This window comes from Leptonychotes weddellii, chromosome 12 (assembly GCF_054177405.1).
Source record: "Leptonychotes weddellii isolate Sample4059 chromosome 12, ASM5417740v2, whole genome shotgun sequence".
NCBI classification, from domain to species: domain Eukaryota; kingdom Metazoa; phylum Chordata; class Mammalia; order Carnivora; family Phocidae; genus Leptonychotes; species Leptonychotes weddellii.
The window spans coordinates 59,484,543-59,502,936 of NC_138380.1; the positions used below are offsets into that span (position 1 = coordinate 59,484,543).

An 18,394-nucleotide genomic window follows, 5' to 3' on the forward strand; every position below is an offset into this window, starting at 1 on the left:
CAGTAATGGCTTCAAGGGCCTCTCCCAGAACTGAAAGCTAGATGTGAGTTGGACAATCTGTAAAACTGATTATCTTCCTATTAACATCTACACTACATTAGTGTTTCTTCTTAAATGTTTTTCTAATTTCAGAGGTTTATATTTTGAGAGTTTTACCCACTTAAACATTCTTGTTCTTTTTGGGGGGTGGAGGGGGCTGATTAATGTTAAAAAATAAATAAACATACTGCTATCCTAGAAAGATAGTATTCAATACTATTACCTCTCTTTGCCTCTTCAATTTAAGAAGTTGGGTTTTGTTGTTGAGGATATATATATGTAACATTTATTTGAATGTTTGGTGGTCTGGAAAGACAAAGCTTGAAAAAAAAATTGAAACCATCAACCATTTTGTTCAATCTGGAGTTTTTTCCTCAAGTGAGCATGCAATCTGGTAGAGGACGAAGAGGAACAGGGAATGGAGACATCCCATCTGAGATTTCAGCTCTGTCACTAGTTGTGTAACTTTGAACACAACTGCCTTTCTGAGCTTCTAGATAACTAAAGGAATTACCACTCCTAAATTCTGTGACATTTTTAATGGTTCTAACATACAAGGTATTGTTTTGCTTTACAAAATGGCATGATATAAAAACAACCCTCATAGGGGTGCCTGGGTGGCATAGTCGGTTAAGCGTCCGACTCTTGGTTTCAGCCTAGGTTGTGATCTCAGGGTTGTGGGATCGAGCCCCGCACTGGGCTGTGCTCAGCGCAGAGTCTGCTTAAAACTCTCTCTGCCCCTCCCCCCATACTCTCTCTTTCTCTCTCTCTAAAGTAAATAAATAAATCTTTAAAAAATAAATAAAAACAACCCACATGAACAACCTATTCTATCCATTCCAGACTTGGAGTCTAATTGATTCATTTGAAACTCTGTGTTGAATTTAATAAACATTTCAGTAACAGAACATAAATGTGAGGTAAGCATGCCTGCTCAGGAGATTCAAGATGAAAAATCTCACAGTAATCTTAATTCAATCCCTCTTATTCACACGCATGGTAAATTTTCACATTCTGTTATCTCTCAGTAGGAAGTAACTAGACATGTAGTTCACATTAAGTGTTACTTTATGTTCTTACATCATAGCCAATGTCAATTAATAAAATGAAATGTAACAAATATGATTCTGCCTGTATTTATAACAGTCTTATCTATCTTTATAAAGAATCACCCAACTCTGAAAATCAGGAGTATGGAAATATTTTATTGGCTATTATAACAGATCATACTTACATATGTGTACCATATTTACCATTAAAATACAAGTAGCTTGTCAAATATTTTTAAACTCATGATAATGAATTAAAGCTTGGAAAAAATTAGAGACATTTTAAACAATGGAATTCCATATAGAAACAGTATTTTTTAAACTACATATACTTTTATAGTTTAAGAGTTTTCTGAATTTCTCCTTATATATAGCCTTCATTATTTCTGGTATATTAAGTACGGTCCACAATTTCAGTATTAAAAAAATCGTATTATTCAGTTGTTATTCTGTGGGTAGGTATATAAAATCTTTGCCATGGTTCTATTCTAGCCCGAAGTCTTTAGATGTGCTCTATCTCCTACTATCAGATCACTTTATCAAATTAAGTGAAATTAGTACTAAAACAAGCTGTGTAATTATAGAGCAGCAGTTCTTAAGTCTGGTTTCACATTAGACTCATCAGGAGATGTTTCCAAAAATACCAATAAATACCACTGTCCAGACCTCATCCCTAAGATATTCTGATTTAATTAGTCTGGGGCTCCTCCCCAGCATGTGCTTCCCCCCCCTTTTTTTTAAAGCCCCTAGATGCTTTTAAAACAGAGCCAAATTTGAGAGCCAATCATGAAAACGTCAAAACACCGGTTTGGAGTCAGGCTACCTTGCGTGACTTCTACCAGGCCTGACACCATGACCTAGGAAAAGTCTGATCCCTTTTTTGATCTGTAAAATGGGACTAACCACTGATATGATGGCTATGAAAAATGGGTATAAAAGAATCAGGATAGCACCTGAAACAGTGAGCTCTCAATAAATACGACTGTAACAGTAGAAAGAACACGTCATTCCTAGTTTGCAAACTTAAAATGGTGAACCATTCAGAAATTAAGCAGCTATTCTACTTTCTCTCGGCAGAAGAGAAGAAGGAGAAAGTTATTCTTAAAAGATCCACACATTCTACTTCTATTCAGGTGCATAAAGGTATGATTTGGTGTTTGGTGGGGAGGCAGGGTAATATCTGAATACCAGATTCCCCAGGTTAGATTGCCTAGCATAAACTCTACTGCTCATAAGGTCATCCTTCAGCATATAGAAATCTATTATCCTGAAATTCAACTCAATGTCTAAAGCACAGATTCTATAGATTCCTCTATGAAGACCTAACCAGGAGAATGTCCTTCTTATTCTATCTTCACAGCAGAGTAAGAGCCTGGGTGAGTGAGGGTAGAGTTCCACCAAAACTATACTCAATGACAGATGAGGAACATAATGAAAAGTTAGCCAATAGAGTTAGATTAGAAATATGACTGACCAAATAGGACCTAAACAATTACCACTCTAGTATTAAAATTACTTCTTTTGAAATTATCAGCTGTAGTGTGGTTCAATGGCCTAATGTAATCAGGGGAACACAAAACTGTATAGCCTTTCTTGGCAACAAATTTTGGAACCAGCCGTCATTACCAATTGTATTGAAAGTGTGTTCAGTTAACTCCAAGACCAAACTGGGAACAAGTAAGGAGAAAATCTGTCTTTTAGAAATAGTCTCTAAGGTGTCTCTAAAATTTCAAAGTCAACCTGTTATGAGAAGGTTACAGAATTTTAGTAAAACAAGACATCAGTTGTCACTAATAGCTCCCTTCGACCAGCATGCAATAAAGGGTAAGGAGGAAAAACTACCATCAGAACCTTCACTACTTAAGTTTTTGAACTCTCTTTCAAATAAGATTGTGTTGTGAATACTGGGCTTGACTTACATTCCAAATGTTTGGTTCCATTAATTAAATATTTGTCATATGGGGGGAGGTGTTTTAATCACTTACTGTTCCCTCAGTATTCACTGAATTGATAACAATTTGTAAATTAAGCATACAAATCATAGCTGCTCCTTTATTTTTGTGTACTCACAATAAGTACAATCCTTCAGGGCTTATTATTACTTCCAAATGTGACCTGGAGTCGTTAATATGCTAACTACTCACTCTGAATTTGACTATCTTGACATGGCAGTTAAAAATGAAAGCAAATTACTGTATTGAACATAGTCCTCAAACCAATTTATGGACTAAAATCCTGCCTCTTGTAAATATAAATCACAATGGCTGTACTGAAAATAAATTTCAGATTATACAGAATATTTTATATGTTGAAAAGTAAGGTTCTCAGGAAAATCATTCTGATATAATCTTAGTTTTCATACTCTTGAGCTTTTTAAATGGAAATATTTCCAGGGACATCAGTTTTCAAAAAACTAAAATACACTGTTCATATTAAATTGCTCCTAAAGTATCCTAACGGGGAAAAATAAACACTTCTAATAACTGTTTCACTCTAATTTTAAATGCTCACTTAAATATTTACTGAGCACTTAATTATGTGCAGAATAGAAGGCAAAGCAAAATGCTTTAAATGTTGTCTTACTGTATTAGGTAAAACTCAGTATTTACGTTTTCCCCCCCAATTCTTGCTAGAGAAAAATAGTATTATAATGTCTTTGGGCAGAAACCAACATAGAATCTTAAACTTACCACTGTTTTCTCCTTAAAGCCTGTTCCTTCTCTGATACTCAGTGCCTAATTAATGGTAGTAATCACCTTCTGCATCTCTCATACTAGAACTCTGTTAGAACCTGGCCTTTACCCTTCTTCACCTCATCCGTCCATCAGCCACCAGATGCTGCTGAGTCCTCTGCAGTCCCTATCCTCCAACTCCTCTGTAGCCCCCAGTCTTGCTCTGTCCTGCACCTGTGGTTTCCCAGCTCAGGGCACAAAACAATCTGCTGACATGCAGGAATATTAGAACATTTATACATACTCACTTTCTATCTTTAAGAATAAGAAGGTATGCTTCGCTAGTATATGTTTAGTTTGTGGACTGAATTAAATATATACATAACTTAGAAATATATGAACAGATTAAACACTGCTGAAAGGGCGTGTGATAAACCAAGTTTGGAGACCACAGGACTAGGCTATTTAAAGAGCACCTTATCTTGTCCTTCTACTGTCTCTCCACTTCTGTAGTTCCACCTGCATGTGGCCCTTAAAGATAAAGCTGGTCATGTCCTTTAGCTGATAAAGCTCTGTGCTTGGTCCTTCATTTCTCTTCACAAGGCCTACAAGGCCTCTTATGAAACAGTGGCCTTTCTACCGCTCTCCCCTCACTGCTTTCTGCTCCCCACCATTCACCCCTGAGTTCCAGCCACACAGTTTCTGACTGTTCTCCACACACCAGGACCTTTCACAGTGGAAGGCCTGCATGAGGCTATTCCTCCTGCAAGGGCAGCAAGTAGTCGTATGAGGTTCCTACAGAAGATCACTGTTGGACTCCAAAGAATTTAGGAAAGTGACTTCATTTTCTATGCCTCAGATTCCCCTTTCTTAAAATAACAACACTGTCCCTACTCATAGGATTGTGGTAATATTATAGATGACAAAAGTAAAATCACCTGAGCACATTTAATCACTGTAACAATCCTATGAGGCAGGTACCATCATTATCCCTAACTTATAGAGGAAAACACTGAGATAGAGAGGTTGAGTAATTTGCCCAAGGACACGTGATTCAGTAATTGGCTGAGCAGGGATTCAACCCAGCTGTACCCGAGTCGGAGCTCATTACCGTTAGGCTCTCTGTCTCACTAAGTTTTGATCTATCTCAACTCTAGTGCCCTCACTGGAGATATGAGGAGGGGACTAGATAGATGATCGATCACGTTCCTTCCAGTCTCACGTTCCATGCTTCTAACTAAAATCTCATAGCTCAGGTAACAGCCTCATTGGGCTTGCCTTCTATTAGTCTCACAAGGAGACACAGTGTAAGGAACGGCCTCTATGTGTTGATACTTCTTCTTAGAGGAACACAAAAGATAACAGGGAGAAAATTAAATAGATCCCCTTTTCCTCTAGCTGATACCCTATTTTCTCCCCAGTCATGAACAGAGTGGAAGATGAGATGGATTTTAGTAAAGTTACTTCCTTTCACATCACTTCAATAGGGGAATTTGAACTTCATGGCTTCTTTTCCACCAAAGGCCCATCACTAAATTAGTATACTCTTAGTTGTTTAGTTCTGTTTACGGTCTTGTTTTTTTGGTGACAGTGGGGGAGGAGGACATTATCACACCCTTCCTGAACATTCAAAAGCCTAACACATACAATTTAATAACCTAAAGAAAAAGATACTGATATTCAACACAGCTATAAAAATATACCCTGAAAAATGGACATACCATAAAGAAAGGTCCTAAAGGAATACTCGAAAGACTCTCCACTAGGCACTACTCTGTGCCAGGCATTACCCTATTCGCTGAGGAGAAAGCAAGGAGCAAAATGAAGTTACCTGCTCCTACTGGAGCTTATATTCTGGTAAATAGATAATAGGAGATTAAGTGAAATATATATATGCAGGCATGTTAATAAATTTTGGTTTGTTTCTATTCTAGACTCTGGGTTGTAACTACTAGAACTGAGATGCATACTTATTAATTAGTTTTGAATTATAAATAATTACTCATCATCCATAGACCGCTAGCACAGCATCTGCCCTCAGGGCAACAGTGAACATTTTCTAAAGAGGGAAATAAGCATTTATTGGATGCTTCTTATGTGCTGTCAGACAATGGGAATATATATGATTTTACATATTATCTTGAAAGAGAGAATCAGGGAGATGATGTTAGGGACAGGATTCTAGATAGGTCATCATTAACCTATGGAATAATTCCAGTGTTGTATCTCTATACTCTTTAGGAAGAACCACCAAGAGGTTCTTCTTAGATAAGGCATCCTAGAACATCTCCTCCTATACATGAGGAGATTCTTTTGATAGAGAAAACAGACTCAGGCTCAAAAGCAGTGATTTTAAGATATAGTGGCTAAAGGCAGTATATCCAACATATTTATTTTCACAGAATAAACACAAAAAGTACCACAAAATCTCGGCTGATTGTAGGCTCTCTAGAAGATAGAGGGTTAAAGTCTGTTAAGGGCAAATGTCAAAGAAGAGCCCTAGAGATACATGAGCCCTAGCGATAAATGCAAATAGAATTAAAATGTATGTAGAAAGGAATAAGATGATGTCAAAAAGAGTCTCTTTCAAAAGTCTGACTAGGGGTGGCCCTGGACCCAGAAAAGACAAGATAATACTTTATTTTTTTCTCCCCTACAACCAACGGATACTCAGTCCTAACACCCAAAGTTTAAGAATATTAATGAGTTCATCACAGTATGAGGTAAATAGGCCTTGGGAAACTCCATCCACATAACATACGCTGTTCTTGTGGGAACATTCAGTTTAAGTTCCAAGTACCCAACTTATGGACTCTTGGAATATGACGGTTAGTAGGTGGCCTGGGTAGAATGGTTTAGTTGACTTCATGATTAGAATAATCAGTGTTTCCACAATATTTTGCAAAATTGCAGAAGGTAGAACAACTGCCTAAGCAAACTGTGCCAAAGATCAACTCTAAGTGGCGGGTTCATGTCTTGAGCTTGTGGCTCGCCCAGCTCCACTCTGGCCACCATCAGGAGTGCTGGCAGAGCTGCTAAAAGAATATTCTGATGCTGCCATCTGTATTATATAAATGACTATTTTCCTCCTTGCATTTTGGGTATGTAATGTAAAAAAAATTTAGGCTAACTCTTAGGGTATATTCTGAGGATGTCAAGATGAGAGCTCTTATTCTGGATCCTGAATTCTCCACATGGACCATAATGTAGGAACTGTGGTGGGTACTAGGTTAGTTAGCCTGACAACTTTATTTATTTATTTATTTTTTTAAAGATTTTATTTATTTATTTGAGACAGAGAGAATGAGAGACAGAGAGCATGAGAGGGAGGAGGGTCAGAGGGAGAAGCAGACTCCCCGCCGAGCAGGGAGCCCGATGCGGGACTCGATCCCGGGACTCCAGGATCATGACCTGAGCCGAAGGCAGTCGCTTAACCAACTGAGCCACCCAGGCGCCCTAGCCTGACAACTTTATACATGTGACCAGGCTGCCTTCAGTCTTTAGGTCACTGGGAAAACCTAGCAAAAAAAGAAAAAAGAACAAAGAAATCCCAAACCTGAAAACAGTCTCTTAATGGCTGGACCTTTCTCAATAGTCAGAGTGTTTTTGTCTTGGCACTGCAACTGAAATAGCCAAAGGAAAAAACCAATATACTAATCAACTGAAATTATTTTATAGGTCCCAAATTGTACATGGTTCATGGAAAAGAATATATGTTAGGAATAGGAAGAAGTACTGTTATCAAAATCAGAAAAAGGATAAGTATGTCACAGATGAGTATTAGAAAACTAATGAGCTCACCAGCACATCACTCATGAGAGCATGTATTCACAATGGCTACCCCTTCCCCTCTCGAGCATGCCTATCCAGGGGCCTAACAGTGTCTGAGCTAGCTATTCTACCACAGAAAAAGTTTCTCTACAGGAACTGCAGAATATGTAGTTACTCCAAATATATTCGAGTTGATTACAAAATTACAGTATCAATGCTGTTTTCATAGTTAATAATACAAACCTATTCAAAATCTATAGCTTCCATTTTTTTCTTTACTGTAAAATGCAAATTATAAGACAGAATGAGTATCTTTAAAAAACACAAAATTCAGACTGTACATAGAGAAGTAATGAGTCAGAGACTATTTCTATAGTTTAAATGATATAACATACGTAGGTTTTGAAACCATAAAACTAACAACTCCCTCTTTAGTACCTTTGGTATTCTAAACCTACTTGTATAATAGTGTATTATTTGTTTACATTACTATTATTCCATATTAGACCATAAATTCCTTAAAAACAGATTTCACATCTTATTCATCTCGATTTTTCCACTCTCTAGTGGAATACCTGACATACAGTCCACGTTCAACAAATGTTTCTTAAACTGGAAAGTTAAATACATAAACCTCCATTCCTGATCCTAAAATCCATACGTATGTGTACGTATAGACATACATGCATATATGAGAGACAGATGTTATTTTAATTTTTTCTTCATAAAGAGGAGACTTGATTTATTTAAGAACTAGAAAGTTCACACTGTAATATAAGGTCACCTATTTTTCCAGGGAACAGTAACATCAGCTTAATCTTAATCACAAAGTAATGCTCAAAGCTAAATATGGTCAATATGTTAAGAAACTAGTGTCTTAATTCCCAAGCTGAAATAGTCTTGTAGAAAACAGAAAAATGTCTAAAATGATTCTGAGATCTCCATAATTTTTACCGAGATTTTTAAAAAGTCACAATTAGCCACACCCAACACAATTTATTGTTTACTATGGACGAATGGTTGTGCTAAGTACTTTGCTACAATATCTCGTTAACCCCAATAATGATATGAGGTAGGTATTATCACCCCACTTTACTAAGAAATATTTTTTTAATTAGGAAAAAAACTGTTGGGTCTTAGAGATGAGCTGGACCAATGTTCTCATTTTACATCAAAAAAAAAAAAAAAACAAGAGGAACATAAGGGAAAAAAAAATTTGTGTGATGTGGGCAGATATCTGGTATGGAAGAATAAAAAGACATAGAGGAAAATATACAAAAAAAGGAAAAGTCTTAGAAAAAGGTCTAACTTATCTAAGAAATGGTCAGAATTCAGATTCTTACACTATCTTGAAGAGACACCTACATTCCTATGTTCATTGCAGCATTATTCATAATAGCCCAAACATGGAAATAACCTAAGTGGCCCTCGATAGATGAATGAAGAAAATAAACACACGTGCACACAAACACGAACACACACACACACACACACATACACACAGGAATGTTATTCAGCCATAAAAAAGGAAATCCTACCATTTGTAACAACATGAATAGACCTTGAGGGCATTATAGTAAGTGAAATAAGTCAGAGAAAAATACTGTGTGATCTCACTTTTACGTGGAATCTTAAAAACATCGAACTTATAGAAATAGAGAGTAGGATAGTGGTTGCCAGGGGCCAAGGATAGGGGAAGATGACAAAGAGTACAAACTTTCAGTTATAAGATGAATAAGTTCTGGGGATCTAAGGTACAGCATGGTGACTCTAGTTAATAATACTGTATTGCATACTTCAAAGCTGCTATGAGAGTAAAACTTTAATGTTCTCACCATAGCAACAACAACAAAATGGTAATTACGTGAGGTGAAGGATATGGTAACTAACCTTATTGTGGTAAACATTTTGCAAATCTATACATGTATCAAATCATTACACTGTACCCCTTAAACTTACATATGTTCTATGTAAAAACATATACTGGCTTAAACTTGGATCTAAGTGAGTACCTTTTCTGAAATGCAGAAACCATGTATTTACCTGCCTCACTGCATACTGGCACACAGAGGCCCCGAAGGCAATCTCACAAACAGTTAACCAGAGTGGAACTCACTCATCACCTTCCTAATACACTTCCTTTTTGGTTCAGTGTCTCTCAGTTATCCACAGTATTAAACTTAGAAAGAAGAAAACAAAACTCAAGAAATTAACTGCCTAGGGCGCCTGGGTGGCTCAGTTGGTTAAGCGACTGCCTTCAGCTCAGGGCATGATCCCAGGGTCCTGGGATCGAGTCCTGCATCGGGCTCCCTGCTCCACGGGAAGCCTGCTTCTCCCTCTCCCACTCCCCCCTGCTTGTGTTCCCTCTCTCGCTGTGTCTCTCTCTGTCAAATAAATAAAATAAAAATCTTTAAAAAAAAAAAAAAGAAATTAACTGCCTAGCCTTATTATTACTGCTATTTTTTACTTTTCCCAACTACACGTACTAATAAATAGCAAGAGTGGTCAACCTGAACTGCACTTATCCTTTCTACTCATATAACAAACACAGAATACAGGTTTTGGAATCAAGACAGACCTGTCTTGCCATTTACCACCTGGGTAGCCTAAAACAAATAACTATTCTTTAAATATTTCCAGTGACCTTCAAAATCCTATGAGAAGCAAGGTGTCTTCTTGTTTGTTTAACTGTGAAACATCCATAGTGTATGTTATGAGGAAGTGACTAAAGGTGTTTGCACCAGTAGGATGATGCCTCAGTGAAATCAAGGTTCCCTCGTCTGACATTCTATGATCTATCAGGACTTCCCACCTGAAGCAAAGAGATGCCTGTGGTACTGCCTTCAAGACATCCGTAATGGAGACAGGAAGTGCACAAGGCTTGTCAATCAGGAAAAGGTGAAAAGCAAGCGGAGAACGGCTGAGATCCACCACAGAAAGAAAAGCAGAAGACAAAGTCCAAAGTAACTTCTATTTAACATCTCAGCAGAGTTAGGCATAATGATGAGTGAAAGAAGCCAGACACAAGAATACACATGCACCATTCCATTTCTGTTAAATACAATAACATGGAAAAATTAAATTATGGTGGTGGAAATCAGAACAGTGGTTACTTCCAGATGGAGAGGGAAGGGGGCCCGAGGGAGCCTTCTGGGATGCTAAAAATGTTCTGTATCTTCAGCTAGGTAGTAGTTTCGTGAGTGCATACATATGTAAAAATTCAATGGGCTGAGCACTTAAAATCTGGCCATTTAAATATAATAATACCTCCAAATAAAACAAATGAAGGGGAATGACAGTCAAATGAGGACAAGGACCACAAAAATCCTACAAGATTCTGTAACCTTTACCTTTTTAAGTTTTAAAAGTCTGGTCGCCTACGGTGGATTTCTCTATGGTGAGAAGCAGTAAATGTGTGATACGTTCAGTGTTTCTTTGGAAGTAGCTAGGGAGGTAGAAGCTGGGCTATCTTTGCTGCCTTCTGTGTCTGGGTCTGAGGGGGCCAGCAACTGAAAGGAGAGAGTAAAGTGGTGGCCAGGTGCCTGACACAGGGACAGGAGAGTCAGGGGAGACAGCTGAGGCCTGACAAGTAACAAAAATCCCAGAGGTGCCGCACTCTCGTTGGAGTTAGTTAACAATTCTTTTACATACCCCACCAACACTTGATATCTGGTAGGTACTTATCAAACTTTACCTACTTGGTTAAAAATATCCCCATCCTTCCAACAGAGTATCTAGAAATTACTTCCTCCTAAGTCGATCTGGGATGACAACATCTACCGTTAGGCATGCGCAGTATAACCTCTACCACAAGCATCATCAGCTCGGACAATACCCTGTGTGTTATAGGGTGTAACGCTGTGTGCACTCCATGGGATAGCTTTCATCAGCTGTCAGAACCATGCGCTGCGCTCCTCTGACACATTTATGGAAGATGTTTGTGAGAGTCACAAAGAAGGGGGCACGGGAAGCCAATGAACGAACCTACATTAACCAATCCTTTACGATCCCACCCTTCCACCAAAGGAAAGAAGGGATGTAATGGTCTGAGACGGAGAAAGTATAACGAGCACGGCCCTACAACGAACCGTCTATCTAAGCGGCTGATTCCCTTCTCACCTTTATCACGCTCATAGAGCAAGTCTTCTGTTGAGCAAGGACTACCGTCCTGGGACCCGGGGGGACAGAAGGGGGAGACACAAGGTGAGTGGCTGCTGCAGCTACTGCTGCGCTCCTGCACCGAGGGCGTCTGGGTGTCGATGCTGCGCGTGCTGCTGCTCCGGCAGTGGGCGGGCAGCGGGGCCCTCCGGCCGTCCGGGATCTCCACGGGCTGGAAGAGAAAGAGGCGTCACGCGTGGGGGCGCCAGGGCGCACGAGCAAAAGGCCTACAGGGGAGGCGGCACGCCGCACGGCCCGGCCTTCCACCTTCCACGACCACCTCGCCACGGCCGGGCTTCAGACAATAAAGACACCAGTCTCCGATTTCTGTACGTTGCCTCGACTGAGCGAGAAGTTTCCTTCTAGCCACTAAGGAAGGATAAGCTGTCCTACAAATTCCATAGCTCTCTGTAGGTACCCGAGGCTAGCCCTTCCCATAACGCTCCTCGAGGGTAGGGGAGTCCCCAGCGCCTACCACCGTGTCTGGCCCAGGCAGACACCCATCCAACAAACATGTGCTGCGCGAAGTGCTCGAACTGCAAGAAGTCACTCGGACTTGCTAGTAGGAAAAGCAGAATCGCATACTCGCAGGTAGAGATTTTTCTGTCTGTTCATTCTTTATATTTTTTAGAGATCAGAACAGAACCATGTTTTCCACTTCCTTTACAGATTACCCAAAATTTCTAATAAAGACATTTATTCTATTACTATTCCATAAAGGATGTTAATGTAACCCAAAACAATTCTACTGTTTTGGTATCCATCTATGTAGGACGACTCATAATTTGGCTTGGTTCTAATGCACTGTTCTGCGCGGCAAAAATAAGAAATAGAAATGAAACTATAATCACAGAAACATATATTTTAGACCCGAAGAGACCGTAGAGCTCTTTTCAGCCTCCTTACAAATAAAGAACCTACAGCTTAGTGCAGCTGATGTCATGCTGATTACATGGCCTCAGGGCTTCTGTCACAGCGGACCCTCCCTACTCTGCTTCGGCTGTAAAGATAAATCTTACTCCATTTTCCCAATCTGCCTACTAACAAAGTTCAATGAGTAAAATTCTATATATTAATCACTTAAAATATTTTGTTCTTATATAGGCAAGATTGCAAGGCTAAGAAAAAGTACCAATATATTCCTATACTCTTAGTTTATTTACAACTTATTTTCACTATTTACTGTTTTTACTCTGAGCTTTGTCATTTCAGAGTTTTCAGAAACACTGTCAGAGAGAAAAATGGAGTAAGATAAAACTAGGCAAGACTCAAGATGGATAATTTTTTCTATAACAAATAATCAAGTTAAGTGAAGGCTGAAACCATTAACTACTGAAATACAAACTGCATTTATCTACACAATGCTATTAAACCAAACCTATAGCATCGTCACAACCTGACAATGACTATTCTACTATAAAAAGAATATTCAATTATGTAAATATTAGCTCATTTTGTAAACAAATAAAAAAGTAAAACTTTCCAATTAAGGAAAGATATATTCCCAAAGGAATATTACTTTACTTGGTCAAATGCTAAGAAAATGTTACTTTATTTAAATTTTTTCTTTCATTTAAATAAAGTTAGATTTTAATTACAACTCTGCACTAAACCTTAGAATGAACAAAGAATAAATCATTGGTGCAGGTGTTTTTGGACAAAATTGCATAGCAGTATAAGATGTGTGAAGTTCCAGGGTAACCCATGAGCAAAGGGCATTTTCAAAAATGTATTTGAGGACTTCATGACAGAAGTGTTTCTTAAAATTTAGATATATAAGTCAAGGAAAATGTTACTTTTTATAAAAGCGTCAGTATTGTTAATCAGTAAAAGAATGATGTATAGATTTGTAGTTAAAATACTTAAGAATCTGAGTTCTCTTTCATTTGTGTCCTTTTTGATAAACACAGTCTTTCTGTATTCCTTTTTCTTAATCTAGAACAGTAATATATATATATCCACTTCCTTAACCAACTTGTTTTGTTGGAAGGTTACAAGAATTATAAGAATGAAACAGATTTTTAAAAACAACTATTCATACAAAATAACAATAGGAAATATAAAGGCTTAGAACACTGATACACTTAACAGGACAATTTTCTTTTTTTAGCTCCTGGCAGGTTCACTAATGGTGACATTTTGTTTATTAAAACTTTGGGGCACACTTAACTGTCAATCTAAAAAATTCTAAAAATCAATATTTTAGTTGTAAGTATGAAGGTTACCCTAGAGTAATTCTGAAATGGCTACTATGAAATTAGAATACGACTTCTTTAAAAGCAGAACATATATATACAAAATTTTATTTATTAAGTATAATGTACATTAAGTAAAATGTACATTAGTTTCAGGTGTACAACATAGTGAATTGACAACTCTATACATTATGAAATGCTCACCACAAGTGTAGCTACCATCTGTCACCATATAATGCTATTATAATACCACTGAGGATATTCCCTATGCTGTACCTTTCATCTCTGTGACTTACTCGTTTGTTTTTTTTTTTTAAAGATTTTTATTTTTCAGAGAGAGAGCCAGCGCACAAGCAGGGGGAGCGGCAGGCAGAGAGAGAAACAGACTCCCCACTGAGCAGGGAGCCCGACATGGGGCTCGATCCCAGAATCCTGGGATCATGACCTGAGCCGAAGGCAGATGCTTAACTGACTGAGCCACCCAGGCGTCCCTAACTTACTGGTTCTATAACTAGAAGCATAGACCTCCTAATCCCCTTCACCCATTTCGCGCATCCCCCTGCCCCCTCCCCTCTGGCAACCACCAGTTTGTATTTATGGATCTGTTTCTGTTTGCTTGTTTTGTTTTTTAGATTCCACATATAGGGGAAATCATATGGTATTTGTCTTTCTCTGACTTATTTCACATAGCATAATATTCTCTAGGTCCACTCATTTTGTCACAAATGGGCAAGATCTTATTCCTTTTTATGGCTGAGTAACATTCCATCGTGTGTCTATTATATAATTATATATGCTTTTTGTATATTTTATTTTATGTATTAAGTTTATACATATTTAAACACACACACACACCACATCTTCTTTATCCATTCATCTATCAATGGACACTTAGGTTGCTTCTATATCTAGGTTATTGTAAATAATGCTACAATAAGCAAAGGCGTGCATGTATCTTCTTGAATTAGTGTTTTTGTTTTCCTGAGGCTGTATTAGTAAGTTTTCTATCCTAGTACAGTTTTGTTTTGAAGTTCTTAAGGAATCAGCAAATATGTGACAAGATTCTTTCATCCTCAAAAAATTAGATTTTTCACTAAAGTGAATTTTTTTGGAAAATTTCATTTCCTTACATTTAATGCTTTTAAACATTACTTAATGTATTAAGGAAACATTTTAATGATCAACAGCTAAGAGACAGCATAATTTCCAAAGAGCTCCTTTATAGTATGATAAGTACAAAATAGAATGTTAACATGAAACATCTAGGAAGAGTAAATGGCACAAATTTTTGGTAAGATAATTTTAGCAATATTCATCAAAATTTAAAACATACAAATGTTTTGATCCACCAATTTCACAAGAGTACATGTTTTCTAAAGCACTGCTTCTGATGAGAAAAACTGAAAACAATCTAAATGCCCATCGACAGAGGACTTCTAAGTTATGGTGCATTCATACAATGATTCACTAGATATTAGAATACACACACATATCAGGAACGATATACAAGATATTTCCCATAATGCTCATATCTGCTAAGCAATACTGTGAGTTGAAAGAAAGTCTTACTTTTTAATTGTATAAATATAAAATTGAACTGTTTGGATTTTGAAATTAAATCAGTTTTAAAACCTGCACATTACTTAAAGGAAAGACACACATTTGACATAAATTAAATCATTATTTTGGTTCCCCCCCAAAAAATCACAGGGGTAATTAAGTCAAAGGCTACTTGATGTTTTCTTTTGTTGAGTATACATTTAAGATGTGGTCAAATATAGGTTCACATGCAGTAGTGTCCAGATTTCTTTTCTAGGACATAGGTAATTTATAAAGCATTTTTGGCAAATTCAAAATGGTTCAATGACCTAATCATAAGGGAATGTTAAACTAAAAAACTCTTAGAAAAAAACACAATTATCATTGTGACCTGAGATTAGACAATGGTTTCTTAAATATGACATCAAGGGCGCCTGGGTGGCTCAGTTGGTTAAGCGACTGCCTTCGGCTCAGGTCATGATCCTGGAGTCCCTGGATCGAGTCCCGCATCGGGCTCCCTGCTCAGCGGGGAGTCTGCTTCTCCCTCTGACCCTCCCCCCTCTCATGTGCTCTCTCTCATTCTCTCTCAAATAAATAAATAAAATCTTTAAAAAAAAAAATATGACATCAAATATACAAATAACAAAAGAAAAACAACAGGAGTTCCTGGGTGGCTCAGCCAGTTAACCGTCTGTATTCAGCTCATATCATGATCCCAGGGTCCTGGGATGGAGCTCCCTGCTCAGTGGGGAGTCTGCTTCTCCCTCTCCCTCTGCCCCTCCCCCTGCTTGTGCATGCTTGTGCTCTCTCTCTCAAATAAAATCTTTAAAAAAAAAAAAAAAAAGAAAAGAAAAACAATAAACTTTATAAAAACTGAAAAAGTGCTTGTTTCAAAGGACATCATCAAGAAAGTAAAGAATGAAAGACAACCCACAGAATGGGGGATATTTTCAAATCATACATCTAATAAAAACTTATCTAGAAAATAAACTTCATAAAGAATTTCTACAATTCGGGGCGCCTGGGTGGCTCAGTTGGTTAAGTGACTGCCTTCGGCTCAGGTCATGATCCTGGAGTCCCGGGATTGAGTCCCGCATCAGGCTCCCTGCTCGGCAGGGAGTCTGCTTCTCCCTCTCCCACTCCCCGTTTGTGTTCCCTCTCTCGCTGTGTCTTTCTCTGTCAAATAAATAAATAAAATCTTTAAAAAAAAAAAAAAAAGAATTTCTACAATTCAATAATAAAAGGACAAATAATCCAGTTTTAAAATGGGGCAAATGATCTGAATGGACAAATTTCCAAAGAAGATATACAAATGGGGAGTAGGAGACCTGGATTTTGTCTGGTCCCAGGAATTCAGCTAGATAGGAATCAAACCATTCTGAACACCTACAAACTCAACAGGAGATCGAAGAAAAGAATAGCAACAACTCTCTAAACAGAAAAGTGACCACTTTCTGGAAGGTAGGACGTGCGGAGAAGTGAATCCGAGGCAATATTCAGGAGGACAGATGGCGGGGGAGGGGGCCTCCGTCGGCTGCTCTGGCAAGTGACAGAGCCTCGGAGCACAAAATCGGAACTTTTAGAAGTTGGCTCTGCTGAGGGATGTCACTCCAGTGGCTAAGCGGGGGGTGGAACCCTTGTGGGACAGTGTGGTCTCAGGACCCTCCGGGTCACAGAAAGACCGGGGGTGCCTGAGTGAGGCAGAGCTCCCAGGTATCGGAGCAGGGAAGCCAGCTGCAGAAGATGGGAGCCAAGGCACAGGCTCTCAGCTCGGGGTTGCCATAAACTGTGATCTGTGGCACAGTCCGGCCACTGCTCCTCCAGCAGGGACCCAGCGAGTGACAGATCCAGGGAGACTCCCCTTTCTCCCCCAGGAGGAGCGGCGCGGGAGCGCACCGCAGGACTCTGCTGGGATTGGAGACTCCACACGGGGTTGTGTGCCAGAGATAGAAATGCTCGGTCACAGTCCAGGTGAGCACGGAGTGCAGCCGCAGACAGGGAGACGGGAGTGATTAAATGCTTTTCTCTGGGGGCTCACTGAGGAGCGGGTCCCGAGTTCTCGGCTGCTCCAGGGCGGAGATTGGGAGGCCGCCATTTTCACTCTCGGCCTCCAAAGCTGTATGGAGAGCTTGCAGGGAACAAAAGTTCCCGAAAGCAAACCCGAGCAGATTACTTAGCCCGGACGGCAAGGGCGGGGCAATTCCACTCCGGCAAAGACATTTGGGAACCATGGCAACAGGCTCCTCCCCCAGAAGATCAGCAAGAACAGCCAGCCAAGACCAAGTTTACTGATCAATGAGAACAGCAGAACTCCAGCGCTAGCGGAATACTGCACACAGAATCCATGGCTTTTTTACCATGATTCTTTAGTCTTTCAAAGTTAATTTTTTTTAACTTTTTTTTTTGAATTTTTCTTTTTCCCTTTTTCAACCAACATCTTATCAATCCCTTTTTTAAAAAACATTTTTATTTTTCATTTTTAGAGTCATGTTCTATCCCTTCATAGTAGTTACCGTATTTTTGGCATATATATATATATATAAGTTGTTCTCTCTTTAAAATTTTGAGATACAGTTTCTTCTTTTTTTTTTTTTTAAAGATTTTATTTACTTATTTGACAGAGACACAGTGAGAGAGGGAACACAAGCAGGGGGAGCAGGAGAGGGAGAAGCAGGCTTCCCGCAGAGCAAGGAGCCCGAGGCGGCGCTCAATCCCGGGACCCTGGGATCATGACCCGAGCTGAAGACAGACGCTCAATGACTGAGCCACCCAGGCGAACGAGATACAGTTTCTTCTAACAGATCAAAATATACTCTAAATCTCTAGTGTAAGGCTTTGTTCTAGTCTCCTGCCTGATCACATTCTCTCCCTTTTTTTTTAAATCCTCTTCTTTCTTTTTTCAAACAACTTATCAATTCCTTTCATAAAATTTTTTATAATTTTCATCTTTACAGTCATATTCCATCCCTTC

General features: G+C 38.8%; 1 protein-coding gene and 1 long non-coding RNA gene across 4 annotated transcripts in view; both read right to left on the reverse strand.

Moving 5' to 3' along the window:
- Nucleotides 1–18,394, reverse strand: part of GLCCI1 (glucocorticoid induced 1) — a 107,408-nt gene that overhangs the window by 6,117 nt on the left and 82,897 nt on the right. For all 3 annotated transcript variants that reach the window (XM_081800487.1, XM_081800486.1, XM_081800488.1), the window contains exon 6: nt 11,651–11,861. In XM_081800487.1, the coding sequence (XP_081656613.1) occupies nt 11,651–11,861 (211 nt within the window). The remainder of the gene's footprint in view (nt 1–11,650; nt 11,862–18,394) is intronic.
- On the reverse strand, nt 1,940–11,644 carry LOC145716555 (uncharacterized). The gene is made up of 2 exons (XR_014139326.1): nt 7,222–11,644; nt 1,940–6,999 (listed from the first exon to the last, which is right to left on the reverse strand). It is a non-coding gene; the product is annotated as an uncharacterized LOC145716555 (long non-coding RNA).